The sequence below is a fragment of the Sinohyriopsis cumingii genome, chromosome 7 (assembly GCF_028554795.1).
Source record: "Sinohyriopsis cumingii isolate HCF-2022 chromosome 7, ASM2855479v2, whole genome shotgun sequence".
NCBI lineage: Eukaryota > Metazoa > Mollusca > Bivalvia > Unionida > Unionidae > Sinohyriopsis > Sinohyriopsis cumingii.
The window spans coordinates 63449484-63468223 of record NC_142967.1 but is presented as its reverse complement, the minus strand read 5'-3'; the positions used below and the strand labels follow the sequence as shown (position 1 = coordinate 63468223).

The following is an 18740-nucleotide window of genomic DNA, read 5'->3' as shown; positions in this document are numbered from 1 at the left end:
CTCTGAAAATATCACCGTATCGTCAGCAAACAATCAAATATATAAAGATATTTCTTCTGAGATGATACCTAACTCTAGATTTGTTTATACTGTAGTTTCCAGACCATTAATAGAAAAGGAAAAACAGAAATGGAGAGAGGCTTTCTCCTTGACTAAGCCCAAGCGAATAATTGAAACGGTCCAAGTGCGAATTTAAGTGCTTCACACATGACAGTACTGAGCTGTAAATAGATCTTATTAACTCTAAAATCCCAGTCAGCCAGCATTTTACTACTATTTGCCATAGACTTTCCCTTTATACAAAGTCAAACGCTTTTTTAAAAAATCAATTAAGGCATAAAAAAGCGTTTTCGTTTCATCAAGTAGCTTTTGAATAAATAAATAGTTAATATAAAAAGATGTTGACTGTACTATAATTCTTCTCAACACAAAATTGTGTGCCAACAATAATATCATATTTAATGGCCCGAGAGGGAAGTCTTTGATGTAATAAGCTACTGAAAACGTTTGATATGTAAGTTATCCCTTTATAGTTATTTGCATCGCGTGGATCGCCCTTTTTTAAAGTTCTTATTATTGAACCATTGCTCCAATTTGAAGGAAACATACCATATCAAACGGTTTCAGTGTGCAATTGTTATTGAAATGGAAATGGTGCTTTTTAAGGCTGTTCAAAGTTCTTTAATTGTAATTGGAGCATCCAACTATTCAGATGTTGGATCGCTTATATAATCAGTTATAGCTTCATCTTGTATGTTTGTAATCTGCTCAATTGACGAGAATTATGGAATGGTGTATGAAAGAACTGCTCATATTTTGTATAGAATTATGAGTGTGGATAGAAGTTACATAATTTGAATTCCTAGTGTTTTGAGAAGATAATGATTTTATTTGGTTTTGATAATGATGTATTTATGTCCACTGTACACGCACGCACACACACACGATATATATATATATATATATATATATATATATATATATATATATATATATATATATATATATATATATATATATATATATAATGAGTAAATGGAGTTGTACCCGGGGGTCCCGAGTGGCCGAGTGGTCTAAAGCGCTACGGATCACTGCCATCTCACCTCTGTCTGCGCCGGTTCGAGTCTCGGATTCAGCCAGTGTGGGTATGTGAGAAAGCTTGCCGTTAGCTTCTCCTGGGTCGGTGGTTCTTTCCCGGGTTTTCCCGGGTTCTTCCTCCACCATTAATACTGGCCGCCATGTATAGCCTATCGTGTGCTGAAAAAATGGCGTTAAACCCTACAACAACAACATCAACAATGACTTGTACCTTTACCAATGCATATTAGTTAAAAGAGCGTTTCATCTACGATTTTAAAATATTTGCCATTGGATTGTTAAAGAACTTTAATATATGTTATAAAGGTGAGAGTCCAGATATAATTTTAGACATGAATGTATCGAGAGCATGACAGGGGAGGCGCACTCTTTAGAAGACATTAGGATTAAGAGAGTTGTTCTGGCAGTCTCGCTTAACGCCTACCTAATTTACGTAACATTGCCAAGATATTCTGCGGACGTTTCACCTAAAAAAATAATACATGCAAATTCAGAGACTTGCTTCAGAACTTAAAAATTAGCGCACTTTTGGATTAGGTAAATTTATAGAACTAATGTTTCAATCATTTATTTTTATCTTAACTCAAAATACTTATGCGTATTATCCGTTTTCTTCTCATTTTGTCCAGATATAATTTTACTCTCTGTCTATATATATATATATATATATATATATATATATATATATATATATATATATATATATATATATATATATATATATATATATATATATATATATATATGTATGATTTGGAGTGTACTAAATTTGACCGATATCTTGAATCCCTCTCTCATTCACTTTGAATTCAAGCATCCAGCTCAAGTGCAATTATTATAAATAAATCTTGATTTGAGAATGACTGATGGCTGTTGAGTACCTAATCAAACGTGCGTTTCACATCAGAACGTCTTGTAACATGTTCTAATGTGTTACTGAATGTCGAAGTAAAGTAACAAATATCTGACCAGGGTATTTCAGTATGTTACAAACATCTCTTGATTCGTCCTATCATGCACAAATCTGATTGACGAACAACATCACACATTACCGATTAAATTAATTTATTTAGATTTGTTTGCTTTCCTTTATTTTATCAGTATATATTATGCATACTTCACACACCCTTTAAATTTGAAATTATTCAAAATTTGAATATTTATTTGAAAAGTCCCAAAAGGTTCAGGAAGTCGTTAAGTACAGTCATAAATAGAGCCACTAATCCCCCTAAGTACAGTCAAAAATAGAGCCACTAATCCCCCTAAGTACAGTCATAAATAGAGGCACTAATCTCGCTAAGTACAGTCATAAATAGATAGAGCCACTCATCCCGCTAAGTACAGTCATTAATAGAGCCACTAATCTCGCTAAGTAGAGTCATAAATAGAGCCACTAAATCTCGCTAAGCACAGTCATAAATAGAGCCACTAATCCCGCTAAGTACAGTCATACATAAATACATAGAGCCACTAATCTCGCTAAGTACACTCATAAATAGAGCCACTAATCACGCTAAGTACAGTCATACATAGAGCCACTAATACCGCTAAGTACGGTCATAAGTATATAGAGCCACTAATCTCGCTAAGTACAGTCATAAATAGAGCCACTAATCTCGCTAAGTACAGTCATAAATAGATAGAGCCACTCATCCCGCTAAGTACAGTCATTAATAGAGCCACTAATCTCGCTAAGTAGAGTCATAAATAGAGCCACTAAATCTCGCTAAGCACAGTCATAAATAGAGCCACTAATCCCGCTAAGTACAGTCATACATAAATACATAGAGCCACTAATCTCGCTAAGTACACTCATAAATAGAGCCACTAATCACGCTAAGTACAGTCATACATAGAGCCACTAATACCGCTAAGTACGGTCATAAGTATATAGAGCCACTAATCTCGCTAAGTACAGTCATAAATAGAGCCACTAATCTCGCTAAGTACAGTCATAAATAGAGCAACTAATCTCGCTAAGTACAGTCATACATAGAGCCACTAATACCGCTAAGTACGGTCATAAGTATATAGAGCCACCAATCCCGCTAAGTGCAGTCATACATAGAGCCACTACTCCCGCTCAGTACAGTCATAAATAGATATTGCCACTAATCTCGCTAAGTACAGTCATAAATAGAGCCACTAATCTCGCTAAGTACAGTCATAAATAGAGATATTAATTTCATTTAGAAACTAATGATGTGTTTTAGTGCAATCAGTTCATAGAGTGGAATGTTAGTTAACATGGTCAGAAATTTTATTCCTGGAAATTTCTCATACGAATAATATAATCATTATTAGTGAAAATCTCTACCAGTTTAAACAATAAAATCAACACCATCGTATAAATATTCCTACTTTACTGTTCATTCAGAGCCACGTTGCTGAAAAGATAAACTCAATCGCATGCCGGTTACAAGAAGGAAAAAAAAAAAAGAACAGAACAAACAAAGCCCCAAAAGACTAGCAATCAATAAATGTACTATTCATAAAGTGAAGTAAAACTTGGTATTAAAGAATACATTAAGATATATTCTATTTGTTCGATTATTCTATTATTTTGTGAAGATGAAAATAACGATATATTTTAAATGGATATACAATTATTTGTAAAACATATACAGATAATAAAAAGGCTCCCAATTCATAATAGGCGCGTGAACGGATATGTTCATTTTCTGGGTCTTTGACTGCAGTGTTGAGTCATACTCCGTTACGTTGTAGCGAATTGTTATGGGTCGGTATTTGGCTGACAAGGAACGAGTTTTTGATCACGTGGTTATCTTTTGAAATTTATTTTGTGTTCTCTTTCTGAAGCTGGAACCATTCATGATACGGTTACATAAATGTGTTTGAGAAATATAACATCATCTCACCTGCACATTGTGTCTCTACATTGCATTTTTCTACGTGAAAATTATTGACATTTTTGTTGCGTTGCTTTCTGTTGGCTTGTCATCCCAAAAGTGTCTAAAACATCACCTCTCTAGGAAGGCAAATTGTCTGCGAGCAGTTCATACCTCTAGCCGTATTCAATAGAATTGGTATGCCACTATTTTACACTTGGCAGGTATCGGCGACTCCAAATTATCAACTGTTTGTATTGAAATAATTAAACACCGGGGCCTTAGAATCCTGCTTTTAAGAAAACTCACTGGACCATGGATAAATCTTGGCGAAATAGATCAATTCGCTCTGCCAGAGGGCACCAATATGTTCTACCATAAGATGGTTAGAGTCACTTCACACATTCATTCAAAGAAGGTGAAAAGGAAACCATAATTTAACCTTTTAATGGTATCTCAAACAAAACCCTTGTGGGGCTATCTTCCAGAGAAAATTGATCGGGCAGTCGATACTGATTTTACGGACAGTGATATTTGCTTTGCACTTTATCAAGTTAGAGAGAAGAAAATTTGACTCTTCTGAACCTTTAGTGTCGTCAGGTGAATGGAAAAAAAAATGATGTATAGTCAATTATTATCAAGTTGTTTTGAAAAAAACAAAATGTCATCTGTTTTATTTTCTGCGTCTCGACTGTCATGTCCTTACTCTTGTTGCATGTGACTTTACAATCAAGACTTGTATAAAGAACATAGCAGACAATAACTGACAGCGGGGTGAGATTTCAAATTTATACGACAATAAGTGGTCCATCATGTCGATGAGATCAGCCTTTGGCACCTCACCGGTTCAGTGACTTTCTAATGGATCTACACGGTTGATTGTTCCATAATTGATTTTGTTTTTACATTTCATATCTACTGCTAATGGAAAAATTATATTTAGCTATGTCATAAGTCTGCAAAAAGGTTTTAACAACAATTTTATACCAAATAGAAGGAGCTGCAAGGAAGAAAGTTTGTCATTTTTATACAAATTTCATCAAAAGCGCTGTGAAATGTTGTAACGGCTCAAAATCCGCGCGAGCAATGAGAAATCGTTCTATAATAACAGTTCTGCATATTTGTTCAGCCTGTTGTGTCTTACGTTTTCTTTCTTTGTATATGTACAATTAAAACTTGTAATCTTCCAACCAAGCCCACTGTCACAACGAGTTTGCAGTGTGGTTGACAGACTGAATTTATGACAGATGTATAAATATTATATTTTTCGCAAAGCTAAGGATACCTACTGATCTGCGTTCATTGCTCATAAAGATGAAACTTGTTTGACTTAAAAAATGATGGGGTCTTTTGTAGACATTGCGAAGATCAAACAAAAGCCGTCAACGTACGATTGTCATGTCCATTGTTGGATAAATGTGACCTACTGGTGTAGCTAGGAAATCCTGTCATAGTTTTCATGTCAAGATGCTATTTGGGAACTAAACAGGTGTTTTACAGCGTTACTGCTGTTACCGTATATATCCGTGTAAGCAATACCGTCGTCAGCCATGTATTCTTAATGCTAGAATCACTGTGAGACTGATGATGAAACGAAAACTTATTGTAGTCGTACATAATTGGAAAGTCTACCCAATTAAGTCTGAAAACAACAAGAACACTCATAGATCTGCAAAATCGTCTTATTATAAGTGATCGAATTGTACGTATCTACCTATCTGCCTACCGACCTACCTACCTATAAATATTTTTCATGCACACATAATTAGGTTCATGTATACATATACGAAAATAAACAAACCTTCCAATGTACTCATTTTCCTATCACCTCAGGTAGTATTGACTTCCAAATCCTGCAGATCTTAGTTTGGTTTGGAACCCAAATCCAAGGATGATTTTACACAAATACTGTATGCCTATCTTTTACGTTAGTTTTTGTCACATATTCTAACTCAGTTTTATCATTTGCATAAAGCCTTACCTTATTAAGTTGCAGAAAATTGTCTTTGTTGCATCAGTTTATTAAATTTACATATATTGATATCCGATAGATATAGACCACGACATAAAACAATAGAAGTTTATAACAATCTTGAAGAGACATTAATTTGCACTCCTGTATTGATTTTCCTTCCTTCCTTCTTTCCTTTCTTCCTTCCTTCCTTCCTTCATTTCATATAAATGACCCACATAAAATAATATCACCCCTGCCATTGTCAATTACTAACTTTCACTTATTCTTTCATTCTTTCAAATTGCAAACATTTCAGTTATAAACATGACCTACCAGGGGCAAGTTCAACACTCCTGTTACTAACTCGTGCACCCGTCCGGTGGCCTAGTGGTTAGAGCGTCCGCCTCGGATGCGGGAGGTTGTGGGTTCGATCCCCGGCTGAGTCATACCAAAGACTTACAAAAATGATACTAACAGCTGCCTCGCTTCGCGCTCAGCATTAAGAGGTTAGTGTTAGGACTGGTCGACCTGGTGTCAGGATAATGTGACTGGGTGGGACATCATTCTACATGTCTGCGGCATGATGCCCCAGTCCTAGACATCACTGTAAACTGCCACATTGCAGACATCGTAGCGATATGGCTGAAAAATTGTTAAAGCTACGTTAAAATCCAAATCACATCACATCACATTACTAACTCGTGCCACCACAAGGACTACCACAACCTCTATCATGTATATCGTACCGATTACAATAATGCCTACTATTGCTAAGTAGCCAAACTCTCTAGTTCAGTCACTAAAACTACTATTGCTGTTAATGTTGCTGTTGCTAGTCATACTTATTTGGTGCAATTGCTAGAAGAAGAAGAAGAGTTCCAACTACTACTACTCCGCCTAAATAATTCTAGCCAATCAAAATGCTTTATCTGTCAATTCTGAAACATACAAATACCGTATCTGTCAATTCTGACCAATCAAAATGCCACATCTGTCATTGTCCAGCGACATTTCAAGTCGTGAGCATACTTTAATATATGAAATATTCATGAAAGGTTTATGAAGAAGAAGATTGTCGGCTTAAAGGGTTTACATTGAGGTTTTTAGATGTTTGTCTATTAGTTTATATCTTACGTAAATATGTATTCATAAACTCTTCCTGTGTCCACTTGCACCCGAATTCGAAAATAGCGTCTTCAATTTACGCGAACATCCGACTCAGAGAACTATTATTGTGCCGCCAGATCACATCGTCAGAGAAAGTACGTCGAACACAATGGTACCAATACGCTGCACATACATCCGTGTTGCACCTTCTTGTTGTTGTTGTAGACATATGGATTATGGAATTTATCTTACTAATTACCTCGATATAATTCTCAAGCTGGATCTCTTCTGAATAGATGACGAAAATCTAGGCTGCCTGTATCAGAAAGGGTTCTTCTTATCTGCATTACAAGGCCATCACTCCATCACTGCACGGGGGGTGGGGTGGGGGTGGGGGAGGGCGGTGGCAGAGGGCTATGCTTATCGTGACGTCACAAAACGTGTGCATTTCCATATCCGCTATATTGATTCCCTAGCGATGCAAACCCACACCTAAAACATTGTTCCAATCACATAATTATGAAGGCACGTATCATTTTGTGCGTAAAGATATCTTAATACACCGCAATCTGTTGTGTATGTCAACCGCACGAGGCCGAATTCTTGACTTCGCCCCTATTTTCTTAAATTGGACACTGACATTTCAATCATCTTTGTTAATCTTTCATAAGCAAATAGATCCATCGATAAACAGACGCATAAACAAATGGATACACAAACAAGTGCAACATTTAATGATCTTCAATTTTCATGGGTTGAAATCAATCGTTTCCTGATCGATCAAGTTAAAAAATCAATCGTTGCTATGCAATTTTAGATTTCAATAAGCATTTAAAAAATGCTCGATTGTGACAATCGACGCAACATAATGTTCCGTTAGGTACTTGCTTCATTTTAATACACTGAAGATGAAACATCTTTGAACTGTTCTCGCTTTCATTCAGTATCATCCTCTGTTCACGATGTCCACCACAAATACAATAATTGACCGTATTAATTAAAACTGGTTTGTCAGTAGTCTTTGGCACAAACACTTGTTTTCGTGACAAGTAATTGTACATACAAGTTCTGATATAATACACAGGCTATTAAGTTCCGTAACTAATACTGTATCCCGAAGATCGTTGTCCGGAAATACTCGTTCAAGATGACAATCTTGAAGACATTATACAAGATAATTATAAAAGAACAAAAACAAATCACAGTATTATCTGTCAGTGATAACTACATTTCTGTTTGGTAGTAATATGCGTAATTATGGTTCAACTTCAATATTCCGTCTTTCGATATAAACCAGGGTATTTCCAGCTTTATTTTGACTTTCGTGCTAAAGGGGCTCTTAATTTGATATGTAATCTGTGTATCATTTATGTGAAGTAAATATCCTTCTCGATGATTAAATCAAATTTTTATCTTGAATATACGTGATGACTAATGTTGACAACGGTTTGACAGGAACTGAAAATGGCGGCGCAAGGTGCGCGCGCGTTGCATTATGGGTATTCCGTACACGATCGTCACATCTGTGAAAACAACCCACACGGTAAATTATTCCAGTCCTTAAAACACCCACTGGGTCAACAACTATCACTGTCAGATCCATTAAAGAATTTTTTTTTAAAGTGTAAATCTACAACAAGATTACCACACTGGTCTATACTGTCACTTTTATTATGATTTTTAATTTTTAATTTTTATTTTTAACTTAGATACTTAGATACAATGCTTGTGAATACGGTTGAGTGACATGCGGGATAATATACTTTTCTGTGGTTTATGTTTGTTTACTTTCTCTGCTCTGGTAGCACTTTCCCCCATACGTTTTTGTTGTGACATGTTACGTACTTCAAACATTTTCCCGCAACCTTAGTACAATCCTTACCACTGACACCTGAGATGAAATAAATTGCCGAGGAATTTTTATTGCTTTCTCTGGATCGTTGTTTGTTTAGAGGTGAACGTGTCACTAATTGTGCCATCGAAAATCCAATTTACAATGTGACTAAGGAGAAACGATTCGTTTCGTAGCTTCCTTTTTATGACCCCAATTTGGGAGGAAATGTGAATGTGTTCAGTAGTCAATGTTATTTAAGTGATGATTTTTGTTCTTTTCTGCAGGGCTTGTGTTGTATAATTAGTTATACCAGTAGACTTGTTCAACCAAATAGGAACTAAATGATACACATCTTTCAAAAATTGCTGAAGTAAAGCATACGTCATGATCAAATCGTATAAATATGACACGCAGTCTCGGATAATTTGGCTTATTAACCGTTTATTTTCAGATTAAGCAAAATGTTAAAACGAAACACACGAGGTCTTGTGGTTCCGTACAATTGTACAAAATATCGATATTGTGTGCAAATATTTGTCCCTGTCTACCCATAATCTCTTATTTTTGTAAAATTTAAATTTTAAACTGTGCAAAATACAGTTAAACCTCTCTTAACGGACACCCCTATAAAATGATATCTACCCATAAAGACAATTTTTGTTGTGGGGTTTAACGCCATTTTTCAGCACACGATAGGCAATGCATGACGGCCAGTATTAATGGTGGAGGAAGAACCACCGACCCACAAGAAGCTACTGGCAAGCTTTCTGGCATACCCACATTGGCCGAATCCTAGACTCGAACCCACGCAGACAGAAGTGAGATGGCAGTGATCCGTAACGGAGAGCGCTTTAGACCACTCTGCCACTCTGCCCACCCCCACCCCCATAAAGACAAAATACAGTGTTAATTTTCTTATGATTTTCATCTAAATATAAGGAAAACACCTGCTCATCAAGGACATATTTATGTGTGTTCTCTAAAGGCACTTTTTATTGCAATGTGAACCGAATCCCTCTTTGGTACGTTTAGTATATAATGCATGAAACATGTTTGGGAGGAAATACGTGTCACTGTATGAAAACATGCATTCCTATCGTTACTAGTTTATGATTGGCTATAATATCACATACAATGCATAGAACACTCCTAATCTATTTAAACTCTGAATAATATTTGGATTGATTGAGTGTCATTCATGAGATACTGGACAATTATTGACACGACCCATCCTTACGATTCTTGATAAAATTATGCACACCAATGATCTTTGGGCCATGTTTTAGTATTGCCTTAACTGTGCAGGAAAATGATAAAAAGGTCATTTAAACATTGCTACTACTCAGGATGGGTTACATTTGTTCATTTATAAATACTGGATAAAACTTGCATTAAGGGTAAGGTCTCATATACCAATCTATATACAAGATTGATATGATTTAAGGATAAAAGGAAGATAATCTATTAATTGATCCGATTTAACAGGAACCGCGAGATAACTCGCACGATGTGTTCAGAAATTTAATTTCCCTGTTCCTGTAGAAAATCTAAAATATGTGGTAAAAAAGGTCATTATATAAATACCGTCCGTGGGATGCGTGGCTAATTATCTAAATACCGTCCGTGGGATGCGTGGTTAGTTGTCTAAATACCGTCCGTGGGATGCATGGTTAATTATCTAAATACCGTCCGTGGGATGTATGGCTAATTATCTAAATACCGTCCGTGGGATGCGTGGCTAATCAAGACTATGTCATGTGCAAGCAATATTTATATTAGAATTGTCATTAGAAAATGAATACAAACAATAAATTATGTATATGGTGATTCGGAACTTTTTAACCGTGTAATTTTATTTGCGAGCAGATTTCAGCAAGTAACAAAATGGCAAACTTTTCAAACCATGCTTATTTCCGTATCAGGAAAAAAATTCTTTACTCATTTAATAAATCGTTACCAATATCAATGATAGCACGATAAGCGATCATAAAAGATATGTAATGAAGTTTCAAAATTTGCATCTGGAAATGTTGATTATCAAAGGCGGGAGCTGACTATACATGTTTCACCCAACCCTTAACAGTATTAGGAAATGTTAATTAACTTGTTTAATTATGTACGTATTGAGCATTCCGATAGAAACACACACACACTTACAAATTAACACTATATATATATATATATATATATATATATATATATATATATATATATATATATATATATATATATATATATATTGCAACAATTGTCCATTTTAGGGTACTATAAGATGGCTTTTTTCAGGATCCTTCAGTAACGTTGTTTCTTCTTTTCAGACGCAGTATGGTCATGTGACCTTGACTTCCTCTTTGCAGCGGACCGACCTCATCGAAGTGACATTATCAGCCAGTCAAATTTAACTCATCATGACAACATGACCTACATAATAATACCCACACCAAGACCACCATCTGGCGGATGGAGCAACCATTACTCAGTGTCCGTGTCTTACGTACATTTCGCAATTGCACTTCTGGCTTTCACCGTTCGTTATGCTTCCGTCTTCTGGTTTACCAACAAAGTAATTAGTTTTGTTTTCGCGTTCCAGCTATTATTTCTTTCCATTGAATCTCTTTTTGCACATTGCGGTATGTCAGTTTTATACAAACTAACAATCAACAGTAACACATATGTCAACAATATCCATACGGCTCTAGGTTCATCATCAGTGATGGCGTTATATATTATGGGTGGAATCATTCTCATACTCTCCACAATGGCGGTTTACGACTATGGCGCTTGCTACTTCCAGGAGAAATTTCAAATAATCGACAAAAAGCATCATCCAGATACATACAAGAAGCAAACTATTGTCGTTAAAAGTGGTTGTCAGGGATATAAAACACACATACTTGCAATTTTGGCACTGGTAGTTATGGCATTCTTCAAGGGTCCGATACTGTATGACCTTGTGAGCTTATACAAGGTGGCGAAGGATTCCCTTGTTCTTACCTGCGTCGTTGTAGATGTCTGCTACATGGTTATGTGGATTACACTGTGGACGGTTTTTACTCTCAAGCAAGAGTGGAAATTCCGTATCCTGGATTATGTGCCCTTGACTCAACCCATCTTCACAATTTCGAATGAACACACAATTTCTAAAAGCTTATCATTTCCTGCGGGGTCATTAGAACTGAGTGAAATACGCAAATATCGCCGAAAGCGTCCGAGTTCTTTGCCAAGCGACCTCACTGCGAGTGAGTCTGGTTTTGGGGATGTACCATCGTCAGAGGATGAAAGGTTTGAGGTGTGTCTCCCTCCCTTAGAGGAATATCCTGGGATTGAGTCCAGCCGAAAGAAGGGATCTACTCAATCTCTTAACCTAAGAGGTCGTAATAGACGCAACGGACATCAAAGGGTCACCTTTCATGAAACTGTGAAACGCTGTACTTCGACCGATGACGAATCTAGCCCCAAAAGGTCAATAGGAAATTCAGAGCCTAGTGGAAATGGCGTTCGTGTTCAAGCTGATATCCATTTAGAAAACTCACGGGGTGCGTGTCAGTTTAATCCCGTTGAAAAGGATGCCAAAAAGGCTCCACGTTTAGATATCAGTGCAACGAAGGATTTCCAAAAGAGCCCTCATTTAGGAGAAGAACAGTTAAATAATTCATATTGTACAACTAATTCTGAGGATGATGGAAGTGCATTCTCAGAACCCATATCTTCAAATAGACTAAAACGTGATTGTACTTCTTTGTTTTCTAGGTCAGTTAATTATAGAGACAATTCATCAAGATTAGACTCAGCTCAATGTAATAAGCAGCCAATGAAGATTTCAAATGTTTCAAATAATTTGAATATCGTGTCAGCCTCAGTGAAGCAGACGAACCTTGAAGTAACGCAACGTAGCAATCAAAATTTAAATTCTAGAGACCAGTATCTTGGTGTACCGTCCCCAAATAGAAGGGATATTTCAAATCTTATGGACACCAAGGCAAACAGTGAAAATGAGAATAGAATTGTAGAACAACTGTACCCTAGACCGATAGAATTTGTGGATAAGAAACAAATTTTAGGATTAGAACGGAGAGATTCCGCAAATTATTCATTGACGTCGTCGCAGGAAACAGCATCCAATGATTCAGACCAGAGTCAAAACCCTCTATGCAGTCAAGTATAGCTTTTATTCACATTTGGAATGACAGCTTGTGTTGTGGCCAATTAAAAAAATGTTGTGATGATTTGCATACAATGAAATGCTTATTAATAATTAAGTCCAGTGTAGGACTGCTAGCAATGGATTCATTTCTTGGCTTGGTAGGAATATATATATATATATATATATATATATATATATATATATATATATATATATATATATATATATATATATATATATATATATATATATATATATATATATATATATATATATATATATATATATATAAAAATCAGATTTTTGTGGCATGCACATATTTAATCTTTAAGAAGCTTCTTTCTTGCATCTTGTTCTTCAGGTTCGCATGGTATATTTGAAAAAGATTTTGCATGTTGTAACTCTTTTGATTTCTCAGGCTTGATTTAGCTGTGGTATCCTTTTCAAAGGCATCGAATTAACTTAGGTGTAAAATGCAAAGATGATGATGCATCAAAGTCATAGGCTGCTTTTTTCTCCTTTTTGATTCATTAAATGCCAATCATTATTCGTGTAGATACTATTTTTATACACTAGTTTTAAGTCCGGCATATTATGTTATGGCATTGTCCTTAAATCCGCCTGTCTGGTATCATTGAATTGTCAGGTCCATAACTCTGTGATGGTTACATATAGTTTCATAAAACGGTTCCTAAGTATATATCATGGCGTCGTGCGTCATGTACCATAACCAAGCTCACTGCCTCAAAGTCAAAGCCACTGTAAAACAAAATGTTATTATGTGACTTGTGTCCTTTTTCTCAGTATAACGTTTGAACCTCTGAGGATGCTGTAGGTTTAGCCAATTATGTTTCAAGTATAGAGTGTGTGTCGCATACCCTAGTACAAAGCCTACTCAAAAGGTAATGGCTAGAGCAAAGGGAAATGTAATTCTGGGACTTGTGTCCTCGTTTTGAGTACGATATTTGAACTAGTGCAGATATTTTTATGTAACTACAACCAGTCTATATTATGTTCAGAAGGTTGAGTCGCATATCATAGCCACACCCTGAACTTGAAGGTCAAGGTCAAAGCTAGGGGGACATATGAACCAGTGGCCTCTATATTTGTTACGGATGTAGCTTTCAAGCCAAATAATATATTTTAGTGACAGATGAGCCTTTATATATGTTGACTCGACAGGATCAATCGCATTCTCAGCCATATCCGTGTCTCAAGGTCAAAGTCACAACAAGGAAGATTTTAAGTATGTGACCTATCATTTCATCCAGGCTGTGACTTCTTAGCAACTAGAAATAATCTGGAGAAACTTTACCAAGGTCCACACTTTATCATCATCCTGAGGTAAAAGGTAAAAATCATTAGCACGGTTACGGTCGCTAGGCGGGCATATCCTGTGTCATTAATAGGGAAACGAAAACTAGCCGGACATATCATGTGTCATTAATAGGGAAACGGCCACTAGCCGGGCATATTATGTGTCCTTAGTAGCGTAACAATCACTAGCTGGGCACATCCTGTGTCATTAGTAGGGAAACGGCCACTAGCCGGGCATATCATGTGTCCTTAGTAGCGTAACGATCACTAGCTGGGCACATCATGTGTCATTAGTAGGGAAACGGTCACTAGCCGGGCATATCATGTGTTCTTAGTAGCGTAACAATCACTAGCTGGGCACATCATGTGTCATTAGTAGGGAAACGGTCACTAGCCGGGCATATCATGTGTCCTTAGTAGCGTAACAATCACTAGCTGGGCACATCCTGTGTCATTAGTAGGGAAACGGCCACTAGCCGGGCATATCATGTGTCCTTAGTAGCGTAACGATCACTAGCTGGGCACATCATGTGTCATTAGTAGGGAAACGGCCACTAGCCGGGCATATTATGTGTCATTAGTAGCGTAACAATCAGTAGCTGGGCACATCATGTGTCATTAGTAGGATAACGGTCAATAGGTAGGCATATCATGTGTCATTTGTAGGGTAACTGTCACTAGGCGGGCATATAATGTGTCATTAGCAGTATAACGGTCACTAGCCCGGCATATCATGTCATTATTAGGGTAACGGTCACTAGGAGGGCATGTCATGTGTCATTAGTAGGATAACGGTCACTAGCCGGGAATATCATGTGTCATTAGTAGGATAACGGTCACTAGCCCGGCGTATCATGTGTCATTAGTAGCGTAACAATCACTAGCTGGGCACATCCTGTGTCATTAGTAGGATAACGGTCACTAGGTAGGCTTATCATGTGTGATTTGTAGGGTAACTGTCACTAGGCGGGCATATCATGTGTTGTTAGTAGTATACCGGTCACTAGCCTGACATATCATCTCATTAGTAGGGTAACGGTCACTAGACGGGCATGTTATGTGTCATTAGTAGGATAACAGTCACGAACCGGGCATATCAAGTGTCATTAGTAGTGTAACGGTCACTAGGCGGGCATATCATTTGTCATTAGTAGGATAACATTCACTAGACTGGCGTATATGTGCCGTTTGCGATACTCTTGTTTTCAAATACACGTATAACGGATCCTACAGCATTTGATGCTCGCAATAAACCATGATTCATTTAGGCCAGGTTTGTATTTAATTAGAAATGATGTCATTGAAACCTGACTGCATTTAAATTGTAATTGAATTTTGTTGTATGTACAACTTAGTTTGCTTATTGACATAGTGTGCCGCTAAAATATTGCATCAATAAGACTGCATTTCAAGATGAAGATTTCTTTGTGTAATTTATACTACCATTCAATGCATTGCTTTATAGATCATAGGTAGATCATAATTTGACATGCAAATTTGTGGCAAGTGCAATTGTTTTTTTTCTTCATTAATTTGTAAATATATTAGCTTTGTGACAAATAATTCTATGAAAAAGATTATTTTCACAAAACAGACCGAAACTTTTATCAGGCACTTGCAAACTGCAATACCAATTGTACTAATAGGAGAGGTTTAAAAATAATTCATTTTATTCATGTTTATATTCGGTCGAATTTTGGCAAATAATTACTATATCCATATGAGAAAAAGAAGTGTACAGCTCTGTGATAAATAAAAATAATTTCCATGCAAGTTTAATTGGTATTTGTTCTGAAACCAAGGTGTCGACTATTGTCAACTTTAAATATTTGCTTCGACCTTAAGGTACGAAACAACACACACACACACACACACACACACACACACACACAACACACACATACATACATACATACATACATACATACATACATACATACACACATACACACATATATTACGATTATATGGTTCAAAAATAGGTAATATAATAGAAAAGAGCGAACACAGCAAGTTTTGTAAAACTCAAATAATTTATTTTTGTAGAATACAAATTTAACATTTAAAAAGGACTCAAAATATTGTGAATTTAATCCCAAAATGGTCCGAAATGTTCTACCATGTTTGAAGTTTCCGTTGAATTTCACTGGTTTCTCCAAAAATTCCGATATTTGAACGTGTTGATGTGCTGCAGTCTCGAACTTGCTTATGTGCCAATTACCTGGAATATGGCGATCTGTTAAGACTTTGATGTATTACAATAATATTTTTAAATATTTCCTTGTCTTAATTCACTATCATTCGAAATAATTATTTCAGTCTAAGAATATTATTCTGCACAGTGTACTTCCAGTGAATAATTATTGAATATATAAATTGACCCATATTAAAAAATGAACACATCAATAAGGCTGATTCTGCTTTGGATATAAAGGTAAAGAGGAATAATCCTAATCTAAGCACGTTATTTACCCTTCCCCTAGACGTAAATTGCAAATAACTATTTTCTGGAAATACTTCGTCAACTTAATGGAAAATATCCTTTCTGGAACTTTGTAAGGTCAGAATCAAGACTGCATCTTTAACTCAAACTGAATTAAAATGTTTGCAAATAATAATGATCTGAATATTAAATCTCTACTCATAGATTAATATCGGCTATATATTATATTCTTACAAAATAAATGTCACTGGTCAGGTACACAATTAACCTGATTTTGGTTAAAGGTCAAGTGCAAAATATGGATATTCATAGCATATAATCACTGAACAAGCCAACAAACTACATATATAGCATATATGTATAGTATATACGCTGTATGAATGATACACCACGAGATGTATACATTTTTCATTAAAAGGAAACGAGCTTGGTATAACATTGATATTTTGTACATACAATACATATATTTTATTTATATCACATACAAATACACATATTTGCCCTTTGAACGGATTTAAGATATGCTTCGGGCAACTGTGAAATAACCAAGGAAATGAACTCCTTACGTCCCCGCAGGTGTGTCCGCTAGTTCTATGCCTGTTTTTTTGGCTATTCACAGCAACCTTTGCATATTGATAAGTTGCTTGTTTTCTTTTTAAGTTTCTATTTTTATTCACATTTATTAAATCATTTTAAGGTACACTTATGATTTAAACATGAAAGATTGTATTTATGAAGAAAGTATAGTTCTACGAACACGTTAGCCTCTTGTACACACTGAACGCTCAGGCATTCACGTATTGGCGTATGGAAATTAGCGTGCAATATAAACTAAGCGAAATGACGAACCATCAAGATGAATTCTGCTTTAATTAACATTAATACTGACCATAAAATTCTCTCTCTCTCTCTCTCTCTCTCTCTCTCTCTCTCTCTCTCTCTTTTCCATTCTTGCTAGGCTTAACTTAACCATCATTCATAGGTCCAGACACATCGTCGTATGACACAAGCAAAACTCTCCAACGCTCGCATTTGCATGGATTGTCGCCCGCATCTTGCTTTATACCAACACTTTAAATGCCATGCTATTTTTAATGTATGTGTCGAAGACAATAACAAAACAAGAGAAAAAAAGACAAATAATACAACAACCATAACTTTATTGTTTAATTTCACACCAATAAGGCGGGTCACTTAAATTTTCAAACACTTCCATTCGATAAACATTTATGTCATTTTGTTTCTTAGCGTGTTGGTTTGTGTTTATTGTTTGTCTCTGAACAGCGTTGTATACAGGCCTCTTATATGGAAGAGTGTGATCGTAATTAGTTATCCGTATACAGGGTGTATCCAGTGGGAAGACCTTAAAACGTCCATCCTCTTCATCATGGCAGTCTCCATCAATCATTGTTACATTACCGGGTTTGGATTCAAAGATGTATACTAATTCTGATACGGGTAAATTGACTTAAAAAGTCCTCTATACTTCATCGGCAATAAAGTGTTTCTGCTCAAGTGAGTTTTGGACAAAGATAGCTAACAAATAAGCCATGTGCGAATTTTATCAGTGGGAATTTAGATAGAATATAACTCCTATCACGACATTTCATCTACTGGTGTCTATTTATTATTTTTGCATGAACGCATTTGAGACATGAAGATAGCGTTGTTTTATTATCTTTTTATATTGGTTTTGTGAGGTGGTACTGGTGCAGAAATAATATCAAAGATAGATCCATTTTAGGCAGATTTTCATCCATATGTAATTTGTAAAAATTCGAGGTTAACATTCAGCTTTACAAAGGATGCGTTTAATTATCTTTTTAGATTTACTTTCTTTAAGAACATGAGAGCCGATAATCTTTTTGAAAAATGTCAACCGCAATACCATAATAAAGTTTTTACGTTTTACTAATGTCAGTTCTGTCCTAAAAATAACTAACTAGATAATACTGTTCAATAAGAACGCAAATGATTAGACTTTATAACAAAAC

The 18740-nt window shown here is 35.9% G+C and overlaps 1 protein-coding gene across 2 annotated transcripts in view; it reads left to right on the top strand.

Annotated features, from left to right (window-relative positions):
• Positions 1 to 18740, top strand: part of LOC149795392 (uncharacterized) — a 54093-nt gene that overhangs the window by 27929 nt on the left and 7424 nt on the right. Inside the window, exon 3 of one of the 2 annotated variants that reach the window (XM_089965177.1) lies at positions 11161 to 12996. In XM_089965177.1, the coding sequence (XP_089821303.1) occupies positions 11161 to 12996 (1836 nt within the window). Of the gene's footprint in view, positions 1 to 11160; positions 13002 to 18740 lie in introns of both variants that reach the window. The other variant, XM_089965176.1, reaches the window with a different exon arrangement.